The sequence below is a fragment of the Anolis sagrei genome, chromosome 5 (genome assembly GCF_037176765.1).
Source record: "Anolis sagrei isolate rAnoSag1 chromosome 5, rAnoSag1.mat, whole genome shotgun sequence".
NCBI lineage: Eukaryota > Metazoa > Chordata > Lepidosauria > Squamata > Dactyloidae > Anolis > Anolis sagrei.
The window spans coordinates 20,142,566-20,166,695 of NC_090025.1; the positions used below are offsets into that span (position 1 = coordinate 20,142,566).

Genomic DNA, 24,130 nt, shown 5'->3' on the forward strand with positions numbered 1-24,130 from the left:
TCAGTTTTTTGCAGACAAATTCGCTCTGATCTGCTCTGATCTGGACACCATGTTAATGGCAGTCTCTGAGGATGTAACATGAGCACCTGCTTGTCCGGTTTTGATGGATTCATTTCAAGTGGTGCAGCTCAAGGATGTGGACAAGATCCTTGGAGAAGTGAGGCCAACCACATGCATCCTAGATCCCTCCCATCCTGGCTGATAGAAGAAGCCAGAGGGTGTTTGGCAAAATAGGTGAAGGTGGTGGTTAACGTCTCCCTTCGGGAAGGCAATATTCCAGCCAGCTTAAAAGAATCTGCAATAAAACTGCTGTTGAAAAAAAATCAATGGACTCCACTCAATTGAACAACTATTGGCCAGTTTCCAATTTCCCCTTCTTGAGCAAAGTCATGGAATGTGTGGTGGCCTCACAACTCCAGATGTTCTTGGAGGAAACTGATTATCTGGATCCATCGCAGTCTAGCTTTAGACAGGGCATGGAACTGAAACAGCCTTGGTCTTAGTGGATGATCTACGCCAGGAACTGGACAGAGAGAGTGTGTCCCTATTGGTTCTACCCGACCTCTCGGTGGCCTTCAATACTGTTGACCATGGTATCCTTCTGGGACGCCTCAGAGGAATGAGTCTTAGAGGTACTGTTTTGCAGTGGCTCCAGTCCTTCCAGGAGGATCGTTCCCAGAAGGTGTTGTTGAGGGACACCTGCTTGGCCTCACAACCATTGTCTTGTGGCGTCCCACAGGGCTCAGTACTGTCCCCCATGTTGTTTAACATCTACATGAAGCCATTGGAAGAGATCATCCAGAGTTTTGAAGTTCAATGTTATCTGTCCACAGATGAAGTTCAACGTTGTTACTCCTTTTCACCTGCTACTAAGGAGGCTGTTCAGGTCCTGAACCAGTGCTTGGTACCTGTGATGGTCTGGATGAGGGCAAACAAATTGAAATTGAATCCAGACAAGACAGAGGAACTCCTGGTCAGTTGCAAAGCTGAACAGGGTATAGGGTTACAGCCTGTGCTGGACGGAGTTACACTCCCTCTGAAGACACAGGTTCGCAGCTTGGGAGTTCTCTTGGATTCATCGCCGAGTCAGTAAGCTGTTAGGAATTTTGGAAGTTAGAGTCCAAAACATCTGGAAAGCCAAAGTTGGCCCATGGATGGTTTAAAGGCAGCGCTTTATCTCTGCAACTCCAAGAACCTACTTGATTGGAAAAGACTAATCTCCAATAGTTCAATAACATTTCCAAGTGCTCCCTATACACAGACCCTTGAGTCATTTATCCCTACATCTCCATCCTTTCCAGATAGAGGACCTACTTCCAGCCCCATCATACTCTTATATTATCCAATTCTTGAAAAATTTACCATACATTTTCATGGTGGTTGAGCTGCTACTGTGACCCATCTTAGGTTCAAGGTGCAATTCAACCCACTAACTGAAGAGCACTGGCTGGTTATCCATTCAATGTTCTCGCCCTCTTTATAGAAATATATATCAGTACCTTACACATGTATTCTAGTATGAAACAATGTAAAACTATAAAGGTTTTCTTTTTAAGAAATCACTATAGAAAATGACTAGTACTGAGTCTGGGTAAAAGATCTCTAGCTCTGTCTGGACCTAGAATCCTAATAGTTCTTTGCAAATCTTGGAGAAGTTACTTAAGTGATTTAAACATTCAATAGAGAACCAAATAAACTGGTTTGGAAGAGAAGAAAAAGATACATACTGTATCACAGAGAGTAACAAATATAGTAACCGTTGTAAATACATTTTTCCTGAAATGAAATGTATATGCTTTCCAATATGAACTACTTATTAGCAATTTTAAAGCCAGTTCTCTTTGGGTTACCTGGGCAGTGGAATTTTGTGGGTTGCCTATCAGATTTTTAAAGGTGCGCATCGACAACCATTTGAGCTGATGAATAAAGGGTGTGGAGTATGGAATCTCTTTATAAACTTCACCCTTTTGGGTGACTTCAAAGGACAGCTGATCCAGGTCTTCTCTCATCATCTTGTAGTAATCACATTTGGAAAACTTCAAAGTCAGTATTTCTGCAATGGTATCCTGGTCTTCTATGGTCCTATCAATCTCTGTTTCAGATGACAAAGAACATTTGAGTTATGACAACGTAAGTAAGCTGTATACAAAATGTATCTCTTAGTCTGTATATCTCAATGCTTTTAGACTGAGGAATGCCTTGTGGGGCCCAGATACCCTAAAGCCGTGTTTCTCAACCTTCCTAATACCATGACCCTTTAATACAGTTCCTCAGGTTTTGGTGACCCCAAACAGTTGCTGCTTCAGAATTGCTATGAATCGTAATGTAAATATTTGATATGTAGGATTCACAAATACCTGATACGCCTAAATTTGAATACTGGTGTGGTTGGAGGAGGATTGATTTTGTCATTTGGGAGTTGTGGTTGCTGGGATTTTTAGTTCACCTACAATCAAATAACTTTCTGAACTCCACCAATGATGGAATTGAACCAAACTTGGCACACAGAACTCCCATGACCAACAGAAAAGACTGAAAGGGTTTGGTGGACATTGACGTTGAGTTTTGGAGTTGTAGCTCACCTATATCCAGAGAGCACTGTGGACTCAAACAATGATGGATCTGGTCCAAACTTGGCACAAATCCTCAATATGCCCATACGGGAACACTGGTGGAGTTTGGGGAAAACAGACCTTGACATTTGGGAGTTGTCATTCTGAACCCCACCAATGATAGAATTGGGCCAAACTTCCCACACACAGAACCCCCATGCCTTGAAGGGACTATTGATCTACTCATATTTGCATGTTTTTGAGCTGCTAGGTTGGCAGAAGCTGGGCCTAACAGTGGGAGCTCACCCTGCTCCCTGGATTTGAAATGCCGACCTTTCGGTCAGCAAGTTCAGCTGCTCAGAAGTTTAACCCGCAATTTGTTTTTTTATTAAGTGCATATATATCTGGTTTGGCACCAAGAAATACGTTCCATTTGTCTAACAGCACATCTCTAGTTCAAGTAGTTTGAGTATCCATACCAAAAGTGTCAATAGAGGTTTTACTCATTTCTACAGCAGTTGAATCTCCATTGATGATATCCAGAAAAAAATCAGCAGGATTGTCAAAAGGCTCATGGACAAAACCTGTAAAAAAAAAAAAAACAAGGATAGATTTAAACAGCCTTTACTTGAGGCAGAATTAATGAAAACATCCAGAGGATTCATAAATATTTTCAACAGTAATTACAAATTAATTACTAAACTCAATTAAAATAGAATTACGGCCTGAGCATTCCTTATATAGAATTCGAAATACTTCAAAATCCAAGATTATCGACATGGACAGCTGAGATAGTTACACCTTTGCTTTCTTAAGATCCAATGTACACAAATGTTATTTCATGCACTATTTTTTTAAAATAACATATGGAACAAAATTACCTTCCAGCTACTGTACAAGGTGTCTATGAAACATCATTTAATTTGGGTCCAATTTCCAAGCTATCTCATTATGTATGTGTATGCAAATGCAGGTATACCAGATTCCAAAAAAATGTAAAACGCAAACCTCTTCTGGTCCTAGCCATTTCAGATAAAGCATACTCAACCTGTACGAGCTTTTAAAGATTTTTTTTCTTGCGGGGGAGTGAAGGCTTTGTGCACTTTTCACTCCCTAAGTTTGCACAATGCCCTGATACAAAAACTGTTTCTTCTTTTTTTTTGATCCCCGTAGGCCGTAGCTTTAGAGCTTTCTCTGTCTGAATTTTTTAAAAGAAGATCATAATTGCCAATTCATTTCATGAGATATTAGCAGAGGGCTTTGTTTGTAAACCGTATGTAGACATAAACTCACATTTATTTAACACTAGCTTGGGGACCCAACATTGTCCAGGTTGTTTTTAAAAGTCATATTTTTTATTTTACAAAATGCATAAGGTTGTGGGTGAACTACAACTCACATCATGCCAGGTTAATCACCTGAAACTCCATCAGTACTTAATAATAATATAATAAAACTTTATTTGTACCCTGCTACCATCTCCCCAAGAGACTCGGTGCGGCTTACATGAGGCCAAAAGCCCACAACTTAGTTTGCCATGTTGAGAAAGTTTGCTTGAGATGAATCATGAGGGGGGTTCGGTGTGATCTCTGGCTGCAGAATAAACTACAGCTCCCACCATGGTGGGTCAGTCCCCTCAAATCCCTCCAGTTGGTTCAGTTGGTCATAGGGGTTCTGTGTGCCAAGTTTGGTCAGATCCGTCATCAGTTGTGGTCTCTGGATGTAAGTGAACTACAACTTCCAGAAATGAAGGTCAGTTCCCCCCAAACCCCTCCAGTATTTTCAGTTGGTCATGATAGTTCTGTGTGCCAAGTTAAGTCCAGGGCCATCGTTGGTGGGGTCCAGAGTACTCTTTGATTGCGTGTGAACTATAAATCCCAGTACCTACAATGGCTAAAAATCAAGGTGAATTTCCCCCAAACCTCTCCAATATTTTTCTGAGTTCATGGGGGTTCTGTGTGCCAAATGTGGTCCAGGTCCACTGTCAGTGAGGGGTCACAGTGCTCTGACTTGATACGGGGTGAACTACAACTTCAATCATGCGGAGTCAATCCCGCAAACTCCTCCAGTATGTTTAGTTGCTGATTAGTTCTGCTCTATTTGTTATGCAGACAGAGTTGAAAAGAGTAGGAAAGGGTTAAGGGAGAGGCAGTGGGCGGGATCTTGCAAATTCCACCCCAATGAAGAGAGTAAGAATCACTGGGATGTCTGTATTGGAGAAAACATGTAAAATCTAGGATGAAATTGTCCCCAAATGAAAACATTCTTTGGGTAGTGGGCAGTAAGAGTTTGGGGAGGACATTGGCAGGGGTTGGGCTACCTCTTCATGGCGCTCTTTGATTCTATGATTCTATAACCTGAAATGTCATTGGAGGGAGGGCTTTTGGTGGCTCCTCAGCATTGTGGGTTAAAGCTGTTTGTGGAAGTGGGAGCCTGTTTGTGGAAGAGGACACCCCAGCCACATACACACACATATATTTTCATATTTATTGGGTATATAGATAGATGGGGAAAGAGAGTGAATTCATAGTGTTGCAATACCAAGCAAATATCTGCAACTAAGTGCTTCTTGGAAATGAGTTGGCCACCAAACCCTTCCAGTATTTTCTGTTGGTCAGGGGAGTTCTGTGTACCAAGTTGGGTTCAATTCCATTTTTGGTGGAATTCAGAATGCTCTTTGATTGCAGGATAACTATAAATCCCAGCAACTACAACCCTCAAATGACAAAATCAACCCCTCCCCCAACTCCAACAGTATTTAGATTTGGACATATTGGGTATTTGTGCCAAATTTTGTCCAGTGAATGAAAATACATCAGATATTTACATTACAATTCATAACAGTAGCAAAATTACAGTATCAATGAACATAATTTTATGGTTGGGGGACACCACAGCATGAAGAACGGTATTAAGGGCTCATGACGTTAGAAAGGTTGAAAACCACTGGTCTACATGGAAAAATTTCTTTAAATTGCCATTTCATCACTTATTTCGCACAATGTATCAAACACGGAACATCGGTATTTCTAAATTTAGGGGGAACTCACCCAAATTTTTAAAATACTCGAGAGCTTCATCAGCTGGCCCATGATAGATCAGCCTTCCAGCAGCAAGAAGTGTCAGGGTGTCGAACAATTTGAAAATCGAATACCGAGGCTGGTGGATGGAAAAAATTATTGTTTTTCCTTGATGTGACAGCCTGAAGGCAACACAGAAAAGACAATTCACTGCTGCAAGTGCCACATGTTTTTAACACTTTGAATCGTTTAAAGCAGTGTTGCTGTGATGTGAGGGGCTGACAATTATTTTATTCCCAGTGTGACAGGGTCTAATACCATATTTCTTTCTATCTTTGCTGAAAACTCACAACAGGATAGCAGTGAATGGCTCTAGGAGCAGCACTAGTTTGATTAGCACTATTTTATAGTATGCATGAATGTGACTTTGAAAAATAGCACTGTTATCTTGAGCAGAACTTCAAGATGATGGGCAAAATGTTTCAACGTCTCTTCGTCTGGCCTTACCTCTTTCATTAACATCTATCCATTTGGCATGACCGCTACCCAATTTTTCCATTGCTCTTCTTTAATCTTTAAAGATACTAAAAATTGACATAATAAAGGCCACATAAACAGCTCAAAGAGAGACATGTGAGAAGCAGGCAGGTTCAGGGAGCCTGGGGTTGGAGGTTTGAATGGAGTTACACTCCCACTGAAAATTTTGTTTACAGCTTATCAATACTCCTGGACCCATCTCTCCAAATGTCAGTCCATGTAGATGTGGTGGTCAGGAGTACTTATTAACACCTTTGGCTGAAATGCCAGCTGCATCCCTTCCCAGAAATGGAGAGCCTAAGGAAGATAATGCTCACACTGATAATCTCTGCTACCTATGTACCAAGTTTGGAAATTCCTGTTAGTTCAAAACATTGAAGTCAAATGTGTTATGGGTACATCAAGGAGTGAGGCCATTATACCTATACTAAAATCACTCCACTGATTGCCAATTAGTTTCCAAGCATTGTTGGCTATTACTCTTAAAGTTCTATTTGGATCACGTTCTGTATAATCCACACTGTACACTTAGGCTACATCAATAGGAATATACTGTCTAGGTCAAGGGAAGTCATAGTCCCACTCCATTTTGCTGTGGTCATATCTCAACTGGAATAACACTGGGTCCAGTTTTGGGCACCAAAATTCAAGAGGGATATTAACAAGCTGGAATGTGTCCAGAGAACGGCGACCAAAATGATCAAAGTTTTGGAAGTTGTAATCCAACATCAGAAGGTCCACATAAAATGATATGGGGGCTGAATTCGGCACATGTGGTGTAGATACACCCATAGTAGACAAACTGTAAAGGTAAAGGTAAAGGTTTCCCCTGACATTAAGTCTAGTCAAAGAGCAGCTGAGGAAGCTGGGTATGTTTAGCTTGGAGAAAAGAAGGCTGAGAAAGTACGTGATAGTCATGTTTACATATTTGAAAGGATGTCATGTTGAGGGAGCAGACTTGCTTTCTGCTGCTCTGGAGACTATGACACAAGGACACAATGAAACGATTGATTCAAATTACAGATTCCACCTTGGAAGAACTTCCTGAAGGTAAGAGCTGTTCGACCATGGAATATGCTTCCTGAGAGTGTGGTGGTGGTTTTAAAGCAGAGGCTGGATGGTAATCTTTTGGGGTTGCTTTGACTGTGTTTTCCTGCATGGCAGAGGGTTGGACTGGATGGCCCTTGTGGTCTCATCCATCTCTAGGATTTATGATTTAATGATTCTCTGGGGGCATCTTACTTCAACCAGCCAGAACCTCACGAGCAACGATCACCCAGAAGACCTTCTCATCAACTCCCCAATACTTTGGAATGTGCCTGCCAGAAGAGCTTTGACAGCTAATCCAGCTGCAAGAGGTTAAAGCAGAATTAAAGGACCTTACAATGTTTGCTCAGAGAGGGTTTGCTATTGCCTCCCTCTGAGCAAATAGAGAGACTTGCTCATGATTACCCAGTGCATCTCCATGCTTGAATAGGAGTTTAAACCATAGCTCTAGTCCAGAAGAACTAAAATATGGTCCGCAGCCCCACCATTACTACACCATTGCAACGAGAGCTACTGGTCTCGCAAAACCCTCTTATAGTGGTGAGGCTTATTAAATATGGTTTTCCATGGGCGAGCAGATGGTAACTACTGGATGGCATATGTTCTGCATTAGGAACTAGAGCTGATGTGGTCTATCCAATGCAGTTTTCTCAAATAATCAAACCAAATCTAAAGTTGACCAAAAACTGATTCATAACCCTTTTGGTACTAATGTTGGAGAGTGGTCCCTGGTCAAAATAGTTCCTGGTCAAGTGGTCTCTGGTAAAAAAAAAAAGGTTGGGAACCACTGTCCTAGTCCAACACTCAAACAACTAAACTACACTGTCTCCTAAAAGGAATACTATCTTTAAAAACAACCTTGTGTCCTTGTGTGTAATCTTATCTGGACATTTTTAAGGGTTCTAAAACTTTGACACTTCTCTCAGAGACTGGAATGGTTTACCTTTTCAAGAGCATCAGGACAGCATTGGCTGTGCTGGCATCCAGTCCAGTTGTGGGTTCATCTAAGAACAAGACTGTCGGGTGCGTAATCAGCTCTAGCCCAATGCTGGTCCTTTTCCTTTCTCCTCCAGAAATTCCACGGGTAAATACCGTGCCAACCTAACATGGGTAAAGAAATGGAAAATAGAGGCCCTTTGCACTGTAACAACATCCCTTTCATTTACAGATATTTATAAAGCACTTCTGACATCCCAAAGAATGTGCAGTGTCATCAAATCTAATCACGTGCAACCACAAATGTACCTTTGAATCTGCAACTTTAACCAAGTCCAGTTCTTTGATGACCATTTCGACTCTCTCTTGCTTTTCCTCAGCGTTCATTGACAGAGGAAGCCGAAGGGCAGCTGAGAATGCTAAGTTTTCTCTGACTGTCAGAGTTCCCATCACTATGTCATCCTTAAAAAAATACATAGAGGTTTTTATTGCAGTACCAGACTCTGTTATACCACATTCTTGTGACTGTTCATGTGCTTTAGCATTTACATGCTTCAGTCTTGTGGAATCGTCCAACCAGAATCAGCAGACCTACATTAAGCATTTAAGGCAAAACAAGCCACCCAAGGCAGACAGGCATATATAAAGCATTAAGGAATTAGGCAGCGATGAGCACATGCCTAACTCAACATCATGGAGTCTGCAACAGAATCAAATGCACCACCTCCATATTCACTTCTGGATTTCCCTCAAGTAGGAGGAAGGCAGCTATGGTGTTACTGCTATTGTTAGATGACCTGGAGTTTGAAATTCTTTCCAATCTGCTGCAAATGAAACAGAATTTACCAATAGGTCCTCATATATTTACCAATAGGTTCTTCTGCTCACATAATAATAAAAGCTGATAGGAGTTGGGCTGTTGTAGGTTTTTTCGGGCTATATGGCCATGGTCTAGAGGCATTTTCTCCTGACGTTTTGCCTGCATCTATGGCAAGCATCCTCAGAGGTAGTGAGCATCACTACCTCTGAGGATGCTTGCCATAGATGCAGGTGAAATGTCAAGAGAAAATGCCTGTAGACCATGGCCATATAGCCCAAAAAAACCTACAACAACCCAGTGATTCTGGCAATGAAAGCCTTCGACAATACACTGATAGGAGTTGTGATACAGTAATACCTGAAAGGCTGCAGTTTGTTCTGTTTAGTCAAGAGAGTGGGGTTTGAATTTAGATACAAAATCCATACAAGGCTTGTGGAGCTGATGTCTGGCTTTAAAATGTCCTTTCACCTTTACCCAACCTCATAGCCACATATTTTAGAAACATCATGAGAAGGTGTAACTCACTAGAAAAGACAACAATGCCTGGTAAGACAGAACGCAGCAGGAAAAGAGGAAGACGGCATTACAGAGGGGTAGATTCAATCAAGGAGGCCCCATCTTGAAGTCTACAGGACCTGATCAGAGCTGGAAGGGTGATTTAGGGCCCTTCCACACAGCCCTATATCCCTGAATATCCCACGATATGTCTTCTGAACTGGGTTATCTGGGTCCACACTGCAATATATCCCAGTACAAAGCAGATAATGTGGGATTTTATTCAGCTGTGTGGAAAAGCCACTAGGGCCCTTCCACACTGCTCTTTATCCCAGGATCTGATCCCAGATTAAAGGTAAAAGTAAAGGTTTCCCCTGACATTAAGTCTAGTCGTGTCCGACTCTGGGAGGTGGTGCTCATCTCCATTTCTAAGCTGAAGAGTGTGCTGTTGTAGGTTTTTTTTGGGCTATATGGCCATGTTCTAGAAGCATTCTCTCCTGACATTTTGCCTGCATCTATGGCAGGCATCCTCAGAGGGCAAGCATCCTTAGAAACCTCACAACTTCTGAGGATGCCTGCCATAGATGCAGGCGAAACATGAGGAAAGAATGCTTTTAGAACATGGCCATATAGCCCTAAAAATCTACAATAACCCAGTGAATCCAGCCATGAAAGCCTTCAACAATACATTGAAGAGTGGGCATTGTCCATAGACACTTCCAAGGTCATGTGGACAGCATGACTTCATGGAGAGCCAGTAACTTCCCGCCGAAGCAGTATCTATCGATCTACTCATATTTGCACGTTTTCAAACTGCTAATTTGGCAGAAGCTGGGTCTAACAACAGGAGCTCACCAAGTCTAGGGATTTGAACCACCGACCTTTCAGACAGCAAGTTCTGCAGCTTAGTGGTTGAACGCAGATTATCCTTAGGGATATAGGGGCAGTGTGGAAGGACCCGTACAGGTCTCTCATTCATAGGTCTAAGTCAACTTGAGAGGAGTTAACAAAAATCATTACTGCAGATTTTATTTACCTGTACTACATATCCAGAAATACATTTAAAATGTGGAGGCAGCTTGTAGCCATTTATCAAAATTTCACCAGACAGCCCTAAAGGATCTTTCCTTGTAGCTAAGATGTCCAAGAGCCTAGAAGAAGAAAAACAAAACATATTCCCATAGTTATATTTAACATTGCTTATGGCTCATGCTGATATTTCTATCCTTATTAAATATATCCTTATACTTCTAGACAGACTGTTCTCGTTGAAACTAAATATAATAAGATATAGTAATATCCTGAAATGTAACATTAATATAAAATCAATTGTGTTTTTATTATTTCAACACTTACGAAGATTTGCCGCAGCCAGTGGGTCCTAAAATGGCATTGAGACCAGGTTTCATGACACCACTGTAAAAGAAAATCAATTTGGCACTAGTCAAAATGCTTTTAAAATACAATGTAATTTTAAAATCCACATTAATAGCCCAATTCAAAGTTCACAGAAAGCCGTTTAAACTGTCCAGAATTCTTAATTAGACAAGAAGGAAAGGAAACGATAAGAAAATATAGGAAAAGTGATTCATGTTTAAAACATGATCTAAGTCTAAATGAAAAGTACATGGAGGCTACACCCCTTGCCCCTCTTTTTACCTTTCTTTCCTCTCACTTTCCTTGTTTTTCTCTTTTCCCTCCTTTCCTTGTCCCTTCGTTCTTCCCTTCCCCTTTTTTTTACTTCCCTTCCTTCTCCTCATAACTTGCTTCCCTCCATTTTCTTTATCTTTTTCTTCCTTTCCTCCCTTCCTCTCTTGATCTTGTACACCTGTCACCATAGTTTTAAATGCATGTGATTGATTTGCCTCTTCCTTACATCTAAGCACTTTTTTGCAAAGTTAGAGCTCATACACCATAAATCAGGGCTAGGGAATATCTCCCTCACTGTCCAGTCTTAGAATCATAGAGTTGGAAGAGACTTCACGGGCCATCCAGTCCAGCCACCTGCCAAGAAGCAGGGAGATCACATTCAAAGCACACCTGACAGATGGCCATCCAGCCTCTGTTTAAAAGCCTCCATAGAAGGAGCCTCCACCACATTTTAGGGTAGAGAGTTCCACTGCTGAACAGCTCTCACAGTCAGAAAGTTCTTCCTAATGTTCAGGTAGAATCTTCTTTCCTGTAGTTTGAAGCCATTGCTCCACATCCGAGTCTCCAGGGCAGCAGAAAACAAGCTTGCTCCCTCCTCCCTAGGACTTCCCCTCACATATTTATACATGGCTAACATGTCTCCTCTCAGTCTTCTCTTCTGCAGGCTAAACATGTCCAGCTCTTTAAGCCACTCCTCATAGGACTTGTTCTCCAGACCTTTGATATTTTAGTCTTTCTCATCGCTCTTCAAAATTTCAACACCTATAAACAGCATGGCATCCTGTTTTGGGTTTTGGATTAAGACTTTGGAGACCAGGATCTGAATTCCTGATTGTTCATGAAAACCCACTGTATGACCCTGGATAAGTCATATACTTTCAACCCCAGAAACCCCTATGATAGGATCGCTCAAAGTCAGAAATGACTTGAAAGCATACATAACAACAACAAGCAGAGCGATTCCAGATGAAAATGCATAAAGAACATTAGTCAAAGGCCATTTTTGGTGTAAATGTTATATTTTACCATCTACACCATTACACCATTTTGCCAGGAACCACAGTGGTGCAATGTGTCAAACCTTTGTGCTGCTGAACTGCTGACTTGAAGATCAGCAATTCGATCCAAAAACGGGGTGAGCTGCCATTTGTCAGCTCTAGCTCCTGCAAACCTAGCAGTTCCAAAACATGCAAATGTAAATAGGTACTGCTTAGGCAGGAAAAGGCAGAGACACTCCAAGCCATCGCGCCAGCCACACAACTAGGAGGTGACAACACAGGCTCCTCGACTTGAAAATGGAGGAAGCACCTCCCCGGAGACAGAGATGTGCCGGAAATGAAAGGAGAAGCCTTTGCCTTTGTTTGTGTTTGTGTGTCCCATTGTATATGATTGTAAAGGCATTGAATGTTTGACTATGTATGTAAATGCTGTAACCCGTTCTGAGTCCCCTAAGGGAGAAGCGCAGAATATAAATAAAGTGTATTATTATTATTATTATTATTATTATTATCATCATCATCATCATCATCATTATTATTATTATTACTATTATTATTTCAGAAATAATCTGCACATGGGTTGGGTTGCAGTTCAACAGCATCAAAAGGGACACACCTGGAGCGGTCTACATCCCTCCTACAGTAATATCTTTGCTATATTTTCAGAGAAGTAGCTGTGAAGTATAAAAAGCAGGAAATGTGGAAAGGAGAAAAAAGAAAGGCCAAAACTAACAAAATGAAGTTCAGCAGGGACAAATGCAAGATATTCCACTTAGGCAGAAAAAATGAAATGCAAAGATACAGAATGAGGGATGCGTGGCCATCCAGTCCAACCCCCTGCCAAGAAGCAGGAAGATCACATTCAAAGCACCCTTGACAGATGGCCGTCCAGCCTCTGTTTAAAAGCTTCCAAAGAAGGAGCCTCCACCACACTCTGGGGCAGAGAGTTCCACTGCTGAACAGCTCCCACAGTCAGGAAGTTCTTCCTCATATTCAGATGCAATCTCCTTTCTTGTAGTTTGAAGCCATTGTTCCACGTCCTAGTCTCCAGGGAAGCAGAAAACAAGCTTGCTCCCTCCTCCCTGTGACTTCCTCTCACATATTTATACATGGTCATCATGTCTCCTCTCAACCTTCTTCTCTGAAGGCTAAACATAACCAGCTCTTTAAGCCGCTCCTCATGGGGCTTGTTCTCCAGATCCTTGATCATTTTAGTTGCCCTCCTCTGGACATATTCCAGCTTGTCAACATCTCTCTTCAATTGAACACAATATTCCAGGTTTGGTCTAACCAAGGCAGAATACAGGGGTAGCATGACTTCCCCAGATCTAGACCAGTGTTTCTCAACCTTCCTAATGCCATGACTCCTTAATACAGTTCCTCATGTTGTGGTGATCCCCAACCAGAAAATTATTTTTGTTGCTACTTCATATCTGTAATTTTGCAACTTGTTATTAATCATAATGTAAATATCCTATATGCAGGATTTCATTCATTGGACCAAATTTGGTACAAATACACGATGCTGGTGAGGTTAGGAGAGATTGATTTCTTTCATTTGGAAGTTGTAGTTCCTCCCATAGTTAACCTACAATCAAAGAGCATTCTTAACTCCACCAAAAATGGAATTGAACCAAACTTGGCATACAGAACTCCAATGACCAACAGAAAATACTGGAAGGGTCTGCTGGACATTGACCTTGGGTTTGGGAGTTGTAGTTCAGCTACATCCAGAGAGCACTGTGGACTCCAAGAAATATGGATCTGGACCAAACTTTCCATGAATACTCAATATGGTCCAGTGTGAACACTGGTGGAGCTTGGGGAAAATAGACCTTGACATTTTGGAGTTATAATTGTTGGGATTTGTAGTTCACCTACAAACAAAGAGCCCCTTGAAACCCACCAAGGATAGAATTGGGCCAAACTTCCCACACAGAACCCCCATGACCAACAGAAAATATTGTGGTTCTTGTAGGTTTTTTCAGGCTATAGGGCCATGTTCTAGAGGCATTTCTCCTGACGTTTCGCCTGCATCTATGGCAAGCATCCTCAGAGGTAGTGAGGATGCTTGCCATACCTCACTACCTCTGAGGATGCTTGCCATAGATGCAGGCGAAACGTCAGGAGAAATGCCTCTAGAACATGGCCCTATAGCCTTAAAAAACCTACAAGAACCTAGTGATTCCAGCCATGAAAGCCTTCGACAATATACAGAAAATATTGTGTTTTCTGGTGGTCTTTGGCGAGCCCTCTGACACCCACTTGCGACCCCTCCACAAGAGGTCCCAACCTCCAGGTTGAGAAACACTGATCTAGACACTAGACTCCTATTGATGCAGGCCAAAGTCCCATTGGCTTTTTTGACACAGCATCACATTGTTGGCTCATGCTCAACTTGTTGTCCACGAGGACTCCAAGATCTTTTTCACACGTCCTGCTCTCGAGCCATGTGCTGCCCCCCATCCTGACTCACCTGACATCGTTCAAAACCCTTTTCTTGACTTCTTTCCGGAACCCGTAGTGGCCAGTTTTGATTTTGACTTGGTAGTTGATTTTGTGGAAGGTCATGGTGCTCCCTTCCGACTGCCTGCAACTTGGGAAAGTGATCCTCCTCTTCCGCAGGGCTGCCACCCGGGCCTCTTTCTCAGACGCTTCCTGGGACTTCTGCTCAGGCTTCAGGAATCGTTGGAACATGTTGCTGTTGGCATCAAGCAGAGGGAGAGATCATAGAATCATAGAATCAAAGAGACATCCAGTCCAACCCCATTCTGCCAAGAAGCAGGAATATTGCATTCAAATCACCCCTGACAGATGGCCATCCAGCCTCTACTTAAAAGCTTCCAAAGAAGGAGCCTCCAACACACTCCGGAGCCTCCACACACACTTCAGCACAACAGGTAAGACTAGACAGACCCAAAGGTGAGCCAAATCCCCCCATCTGCTTGCTATGACAACCTGGCAGACACACTCTCTCTCTCCTCTAGGAAGCATCCAACCCCCCAGATACCCCACCCTTCTGTTTGGGTGTATTGTTACACATCCTCTGCAGTGTGAAACCCGAGATTTCAGCGCTCCCTGGTTCAGCAAAGAAAGGTGACACCAGGGGAGCGACTTACAAGGTTTCCATACTGGCAGGTGAGGAAGGCGCTGCAGGTAAACGCAGAAAGGGGCCTCTCTGGGTCTTCGTGGGTCACCTCCTTCCTTCCTCCTCTCCTCTCCTCCCGGCACGTAACGTGTGTAACGTTCCTCTCCGTCTGTGGCTTCCAACGGCGACGGAATGCGGCTTTGGAATGAGAACTCCTGGCCATGCGCTCTGATTGAGGCTTGTTGTTGCAGTCGGATCTCCGTATCCACGGATTGGAAAGAAGCAAAAAAGAACCTGTCGAAGGCTTTCATGGCCGGAATCACTCAGTTCTTGTGGGTTTTTTCGGGCTATATGGCCATGTTCTAGAGGCATTTCTCCTGACGTTTCGCCTGCATCTATGGCAAGCTTCCTCAGAGGTGACCTCACCTCTTCCTCTTTTATTTTAAATTGGTGAATTTTTTTCCTTTGCCATTGCATTATCGTGTGGCTTCAGCATCCGCGGGTTTCGGTATCCGCAGGAGCGGGGGATAGTCTTAGGCTGCATCTCTCTCCAAAGCCAGAACTCTTGGGTGGGGAGCAGGGAGTGAAAATTGGGGTCCTGGCCACAGTTTTAAGACAATATTTTCCAGATCCAGTCCTTTAGCTTTGGAGACAGTGTAGAAGTGAAGCCAGGAAGATACACTTCCACCATCTCTCCTGGGTGATCAATTGGGAGCCAATCCCCCCAGCAACAATATAGTAATCAATAATACTAATATTGTGCTGTGCTCATAATATAATATATTGTATACACATATAATATTGATAGGTGTATAGTACAATATATTAATAAACAATACTAATATTGTGCGGTGCTCATAATATATTGTATACAATATATTAATAAATAATACTAATGTGCTGTGCTCATAATATAATATATTGTATACACATATAATATTGATAATAATATTATTATGTAATTCAATATAATACTAATCATAATACAATATAATAATTTAATATATTAATATATAGTAATATATAATACTAATGTGCTGTGCTAATATTATAATATATTGTATACACATATAATATTGATAATAATATTATAATTTAATACAATATAATACTAGTATTATTACAATATAATAATTTTATATTACACCTAATAGTAATATATATTTATTTGAAAGATCATTCATATGACCATTTCAAAATAATAGTAATATAGTATAGTGATATACTACAATATAGTAATAAATAATACTAATATTGTGCTGTGCTGATAATATAATATATTGTATCCACATATAATATTGATATGTGTATAGTACAATATATGAATAAATAATACTAATGTTGTGCTGTGCTCATAATATATTGTATACACATATAATATTGATAATAATATGATTATGTAATTCAATATAATACTAATCATAATACAATATAATAATTTAATATATTAATATATAGTAATATATAATACTAATGTGCTGTGCTAATATTATAATATATTGTATACACATATAATATTGATAATAATATTATAATTTAATACAATATAATACTAGTATTATTACAATATAATAATTTTATATTACACCTAATAGTAATATATATTTATTTGAAAGATCATTCATATGACCATTTCAAAATAATAGTAATATAGTATAGTGATATACTACAATATAGTAATAAATAATACTAATATTGTGCTGTGCTGATAATATAATATATTGTATCCACATATAATATTGATATGTGTATAGTACAATATATGAATAAATAATACTAATGTTGTGCTGTGCTCATAATATATTGTATACACATATAATATTGATAATAATATGATTATGTAATTCAATATAATACTAATCATAATACAATATAATAATTTAATATATTATATATAGTAATATATAATACTAATGTGCTGTACTAATATTATAATATATTGTATACACATTTAATATTGATAATAATATTATAATTTAATACAGTATAATAATTTTATATTACATGTAATATTACTAATAATAATATAGTATAGTGATATACTACAATATAGTAATAAATAATACTAATATTGTGCTGTGCTCATAATATAATATATTGTATACACATATAATATTGATATGTGTATAGTACATAAATAATACTAATATTGTGCTGTGCTCATAATATAATGTATTGTATACACGTATAATATTGATAATAATATTATTATGTAATTCAATATAATACTAGTTTCAATACAATATAATAATTTTATATTTCATGTAATATTACTAATAGTAATATAGTATAGTGATATACTACAATATAGTAATAAGTAATACTAATATTGTGCTGTGCTGATAATATATTGTATCCACATATAATATTGATATGTGTATAGTACAATATATGAATAAATAACACTAATGTTGTGCTGTGTTCATAATATATTGTATACACATATAATATTGATAATAATATGATTATGTAAGTCAATATAATACTAATCATAATACAATATAATAATTTAATATATTATATATAGTAATATATAATACTAATGTACTGTGCTAATATAATATATTGTATACACATATAATATTGATAATAATATTAAAATGTAATACAATATAATACTAATGCAAATACAATATAATAATTATATATTTTGTATTACATGTAATATTACTAATTTTTTTTTTTTTTTGGTCGTGTCAGGAGCGACCTGAGAAACTGCAAGTCGCTTCTGGTGTGAGAGAATTGGCCATATAGTGCCAAAAAGCAGGAAAATCTCATTCAAAGCACCCCCGACAGACGACCATGTAGCCTCTGCTTAAAAGCCTCCAAAGAAGGAGCCTCCACCACACTCTGGGGAAGAAAGTTCCACTGCTGAACAGCTCTCACAGTCAGGAAGTTCTTCCTCATGTTCAGGTGGAATCTCCTTTCTTGTAGTTTGAAGCCATTGTTCCACATCTTGGTCTCCAGGGCAGCAGAAAACAAGCATGGTCCCTCCTCTCTATGATTTCCCCTCGCATATTTATCATGTCTCCTCTCAGCCTTTTCTTCTGCAGGCTAAACATGCCCAGCTCTCTAAGCCAGTCCTCATAGGGCTTGTTGTTCAGACCCTTGATCATTGTAGTCACCCTCCTCAACATCTCCCTTCAATTGTGGTGCCCAGAACAGGACACAGTATTCATAGTGGTCTAACCAAGGCAGAATAGAGGGGTAGCATGACTTCCCTGGTTCTAGACACTGTACTCCTATTGATGCAACCCAAAATCCCATTGGCTCTTTTTGCTGCCGCATTACATAGTTGGCTCACGTTATGTGCCAACAATTCTCTCTTGACGTGTTGACCACATCTATGGCGGGCATCCTCAGAAGTTGTAATGTGACCTCACAATCTCTGAGGATGCCTGCCATAAACATGGGTGAAATATCAGGAGGCAATGCTTCTGAAGCATGGCCTTACAGCCCAGAAAACTCATAAAAACCCAGCCATGAAAGCCCTTGAGAACATAGAGTAATAATATTTATTTATTACCCGCCTCTTCTTTTGGCCCGAGCTGAGGCATAACATAATTAATAAAACTATAAAATGTTTACTAAATATCTTAAAGGCACCAGATCCCAACTGATATTAAAAGCTAAGCAGGATCAGCCCTGGTTAATACTTGGATGGGAGACCACCAATGGTTTTGTAGCTATAGCTCAAGCCCCTTCCATGCAGCGGTATAAAAGCCACATTGAACTGGATTATATGTCAGTGTGGACTTAGATAATCTTGTTCAAAGCAGATATTGTGGATTATCTACCTTACTATTCTGGGTTATATGGCTGTGTGGAAGGGCCCCCAGAGGAAAGAACAAGCAACACCACCTCTGAATATCCGTTGCCCAAGAACATACTATGAATTTCATAAGTCATCTTGAATGAGCATTTCTAATAAATAGCATTGTAAAATGCCCAACTTGAGCAACGCCAGGTGAACTACAGCACTCAGAAGTTTGGGAAAGCCACTTTTTCAGTTACTAACAGATAACCAAAAAGCATCTGATTAAATCTTATATAAAAACCCTTTGTGCACTATTATAGTTCATTGAATCCCCCATCCATCATGGTCAGTGTTGAATTTTATGAATTGTAGTCTAAAAAGGGAGCTCCCTGTGGCACAGTGCGTTAAAGCGCTGAGCTGCTGAGCTTGCTGACCAAAAGGTTTGATTCTGGGGAGCGGTGTGAGCTTCCGCTGTCAGCCCCAGCTTCTGACAACCTAGCAGTTTGAAAACATGCAAATGTGAGTGGATCGATAGGTACCGCTCCGGCGGGAAGGTAAGGGCGCTTCATGTAGTCATGCCGGCCACATGACCTTGGAGGTGTCTATGGACAATGCCGGCTCTTCGGCTTTGAAATGGAGATGAGCACCACACCCCAGAGTCGGACATGACTGGACTTAATGTCAGGGGAAAACCTTTACCTTACCCTAGTCTAAAAAGTTCCTTTCTCCAGCCTTCTCTACCTGAGATATTTCTTGCTCTGCTATCAGTAGTATCTCTTCCTGGCACACGGCATGCTTAGAGGATGGAATAAATCCACTCATTCTGATGTTTTATTATTTTCAAAATAGCTACAGATACAAAGTGTTGTACAATGAAAAAACAACAACAGATATAATCTGCTTTTACCATCAGGCTCACAGTCTTTAGGAAAAACACAAAAGTAGCTGCATTGTTCCATAAGAAGTAGTAATGAAACAACATAATCCAGAATTTGATCAGTTCATTCATTACAATGGATCAAAGTGGCACAAAATACACTATTGGATTTTTGTTTTTCACCTCCCCGTAGTGATGGGAACCACAAATAATGGTTCCCAATTGAATTAGTTGGTTCTAAATAAGGACTTTAAATTTTACATACAATAATTAAAACATGAGAGTGGAGGTAGAACCCCTATCTTAACCATCATATATATTTGGCTCAGAATGGGATAAAGAGGCAACATAATAGAAAAGCATTCTTATTCTTTAAATATATCCTTGAAGAATTAATAATACTCTGTACTTGATTGTACTCCAAAGAACACAATTATTTACATCAATTATGTTTAATAAGCAGTTATCCATCAGCTATTGGGTTATATTTTATAAACACTTCATGTGATGAATATAATATGACATACAGAAACATATCTAATTACACTTCATTGATTGGCTTCTACAATGGAGTAAGTATGGGATAACATATTGTGCTAAATACAACAGTGCAATGAAACAATAGCTTTCATTTGATAATGGGGGCAAGCTCAATGGAGTGTGAAGCCACAAGAGAGATTCATTCCTCCCAATACTTTTCATACAGCCAATCATCCCCTCCCCTCAACACAAGACTTCCTTGTGTTGAATGTAATTGAAACATCAGTTATTATATTGCATGCAGTTAGCTCTTTACAGGTTTGTTGATAAGTTAACCTTTGTCACATCTACACTGCCAAATAATTAATACAGCTTGAAACTGCATCATGTGATTGGTGTAAACTCATATAATGCAGTGCAGTGCCGTTGCATTACATGATCAGCATAAACTCATAATGTAGTTTAACTGCACTGAACTTTAATATATAGGTCTACACCAGTGTTTCTCAACCTGGGAGTTGGGACCCCTAGGGGGGTCGTGAGGAGATGTCAGAGGAGTCGTCAAAGACAATCAGGAAACACAGTATTTTCTGTTGGTTATGGAGATTCTGTGTGGGAAGTTTGGCCCAATTCTATCATTGGTGGGGTTCAAGATGCCCTTTGATTGTAGGAGAACTATAAATCCAAAATGTCAAGGTCTATTTTCCCCAAAATCCACTAGCATTCACATTTGGGCATACTGAGTATTTGTGCCAAGTTTGGTCCAGATCCATCACTGTTGAGTCCACAGTGCTCTCTGGATGTAGGTGAACTACAACTCCAAAACTCAAGGTCAATATTCACCAAGCCCTTCCAGTATTTTCTGTTGGTCATGAGAGTTCTGTGTGCCAAATTTGGTTCATTTCTGGGTTGTTGTAATTTTGGGGGGTTTTTTTGGGGGGGGGGGGGGCTATGTGGCCATGTTCTAGAGGCATTCTCTCCTGATGTTTCACCTGCATCTATGGGAAGCATCCTCAGAGGTAGTGAGGATCTCACTACCTCTAAGGATGCTTGCCATAGATTCAGGTGAAACGTCAGGAGATAAGGCCTCTAAAACATGACCATATAGCCCAAAAAAAACCCTACAACAACCCAGTGATTCCGGCCATGAAAGCCTTCGACAATACATTGGTTCATTTCCATCATTGGTGGAATTCAGAATGCTCTTTGATTGTAGGAGAACTATAAATCCCAGCAACGGCAACTCCCAAATGACAAAATCAATCCCCCGCAATCCCACCAGTATTCAAATTTGGGTGTATCAGGTATTTGTGTCAAATTTGATCCAGTGAATGAAAATACATCCTGCATATCAGATATTTACATTACAATTCATAATAGTAGCAAAATTACAGTTCTGAAGTAGCAACCAAAATAATTTTATGTCTGGCAGACACCACAACATGAGGAACTGTTTTAAAGGATTGTGGCATTACGAAGGTTGAGAAACACTGGTTCAGTTTGAAACTGCACTATTTGGCAGTGTAGATTGGGCTTTTGTGAGCTGACCATAAATGACTTGACACTGAGGCATGCACATACCATATTCAGAAGGCCCCATCCATCCAATTCACCATGTTCATAATAATTTTAAACTAGAAAGAGAGCTAATGGCTGGCCACCTCACTGTGAGCCTTGTGGACTCTCTTCTTTTAAATCATCATGCCAAACACATGGAGCCAAGGGGAGGGAGCCAGCAGAAGATATGATGTTGGAGACAGATCCCCAGGAAATACATTAGTTCTGCTCCCTCTGTGCATTTATCAATCACACGAGTGGAAGTTCATGAGTGAAGACATATCTGTGCAACACATTCTCTGAACATGCCAAAAGTGCTTTCCAAAGTAAAAGTAGTACAATGCTGCAAAAAAAATGATTGGTTTTTCGGTATCCATGTTTCTTGCTCCTAGCGTAGCCCGTGTTTGGGACAATGTGTTTACCATCCCTCAAAGTATGAGGCAACCAGTCCTTCAGGAATTATGACCCATGCAGGGGCTCTTTCACACTGAACAGTGTAAAATGCCACTTTAATATATACATGGCTGCATCCTATGTGAACCCGGGATCTGCAGAGTTGTGAGGCACAACAGCTCTCTGGCTGAGAAATGCCTTTCCTGGGATTCCATAAGATGCTGTCGGGCTAGTTCAAATTGAACAACTTAAGCCCTTTTGCCCATAGCTTTCAGTAGGAGGATTAATTTAACTCTCTCTTGTTTCAGTTTATGAAGCTTGCAAAGTCTTGATTACTTTATGTCACTTATACGTTGCAAAATGTGATATGATTTTCTGACTTCTGATCACTGCATGGAGGGTGTCAGTATAACAAATGAGAAAATGAATTATTTAAAAAATGCCAGTTTTTTGGCAATGCTGTTATAGTCATCCAGAAATAAAGAAAAAGGTGGGTTGACAACGGTATAGTCCATTTTATAGCACAGTCTTCTGCCAACCTGGTGCTTCCTGTGCATAAGTCTTCATTGCCCTGTGGGCTGGAGATGATGAAGGTTATAGTCCAAAACATTGGATATGAATTTAGCTTCTTTGCTGGACCACAGACCTGTCTACATGTCTAAGAGAGCTTTTTCATGAAAACCAACTTCAGGTATGCAATTGTAAGGAAAATGATAGTCATGCAAGCCAATGCAACATGGTTCTGCCACAGGCCCCATGAAGAGGCATCAATCCCTTGCTCTTTGAGGTACTCATCTCCAAGGCACCTGTAAAGAAGAAGAGGTTTAGAGAATTAGCCCACAGTTCATAATATGCTACATTCACCAAAGGCACCAGATCTCATCTGATCTTGGAAAGTAAACACAGTCATCCCTGGTTAGTAGGGCTGGGCGGTTTCGTTTCGTTAATTCGTAATTCGTTAATAATTCGTTAATTTTGTTGATTACGAAGTGATAACAAACCATTCTGGAGCAATTTTTTTAAAAAACGAATTTTTAAAGACTTTTTGTAAATGCTTCGTATTTCGTTATTGTATTTGTTTCGTTATTGTTCCGAGGTCGTTTCGTTATTATTTCCGCATGTCTGGGCCAGTTTTATGGTTTAATTAGTGAAAAATATTATAATATCACACCAGCAGTCAACAACAGAGGGAGAGGGAAGCTTCAGAAGTTTTTGGAGGTTTTTTAGCATATTTCGCGGTCGCGTCCGCCATTAACGAATCGATTCGTTATTGTTTCGGAAATCGATTCGTTTTTTTTTTTACCATTTACGAAATTTTGTAAATATCGAACTTTTTAAAAGGAAAATTTTGTAATTATTTTAAATATCGAAACGCAAAAACCCCCAAAAAACGAATCGATTTTAGAAACAATTTTTTCCGTTGTTACCCAGGCCTACTGGTTAGTACTTGGATATGAGACTGTTGGCAAATATCAGGTGCTGTAGGTTATATTTCAGGGGAAGGAACTAGGAAAACCACCACTGAGTGGTCTTTTCCCTAAGAAAACCCTATGAAATTCATGGGGTGGCCAAAAGTGACCATAAACAGTACATAAACAGACATAACACTGGCCAACACACATTTTGGTGCTTCAAATGGTAGACCTCTTTCTTAGTATATTTGACCTGCTGGTTCCAAAAATGGCACCAGTTTTCCCATATCAGCTGTAGTTTTTGAGATACAGAACATCTACCAGCCATCATCTCCTCACCGATAGAAAATCATGATAACTATATATAAGAAACTCGAGCTTATGCAATCAATCTGTTCAATGCAATTCTATCATGTGCTTTTTATCCTAAGAACAGACAAGCATCTCGAACTCTGAAGATTACATCGAGCATTGTAGCACACCCAAATACCTGGGATTTAACCTGGACCAG

At 40.0% G+C, this 24,130-nt stretch overlaps 2 protein-coding genes across 2 annotated transcripts in view; both read right to left on the bottom strand.

Moving 5' to 3' along the window:
* The window catches only part of LOC132777014 (broad substrate specificity ATP-binding cassette transporter ABCG2-like), a 30,852-nt gene extending 15,652 nt beyond the window's left edge, over nucleotides 1–15,200 (bottom strand). The window contains exons 1-9 of the mRNA XM_060779258.2: nucleotides 15,175–15,200; nucleotides 14,532–14,756; nucleotides 10,764–10,823; nucleotides 10,444–10,558; nucleotides 8,402–8,554; nucleotides 8,100–8,257; nucleotides 5,603–5,754; nucleotides 3,032–3,136; nucleotides 1,851–2,092 (exon numbers count right to left, since the gene is read on the bottom strand). Coding sequence (XP_060635241.2) covers nucleotides 1,851–2,092; nucleotides 3,032–3,136; nucleotides 5,603–5,754; nucleotides 8,100–8,257; nucleotides 8,402–8,554; nucleotides 10,444–10,558; nucleotides 10,764–10,823; nucleotides 14,532–14,756; nucleotides 15,175–15,185 — 1,221 coding nt within the window. The 5' untranslated portion in view covers nucleotides 15,186–15,200. The remainder of the gene's footprint in view (nucleotides 1–1,850; nucleotides 2,093–3,031; nucleotides 3,137–5,602; nucleotides 5,755–8,099; nucleotides 8,258–8,401; nucleotides 8,555–10,443; nucleotides 10,559–10,763; nucleotides 10,824–14,531; nucleotides 14,757–15,174) is intronic.
* A 4,511-nt stretch (nucleotides 15,201–19,711) lies between these two features.
* Nucleotides 19,712–24,130, bottom strand: part of LOC132777013 (broad substrate specificity ATP-binding cassette transporter ABCG2-like) — a 40,204-nt gene continuing 35,785 nt past the window's right edge. The window contains exon 16 of the mRNA XM_060779257.2: nucleotides 19,712–23,013. Coding sequence (XP_060635240.2) covers nucleotides 22,866–23,013 — 148 coding nt within the window. The 3' untranslated portion in view covers nucleotides 19,712–22,865. The remainder of the gene's footprint in view (nucleotides 23,014–24,130) is intronic.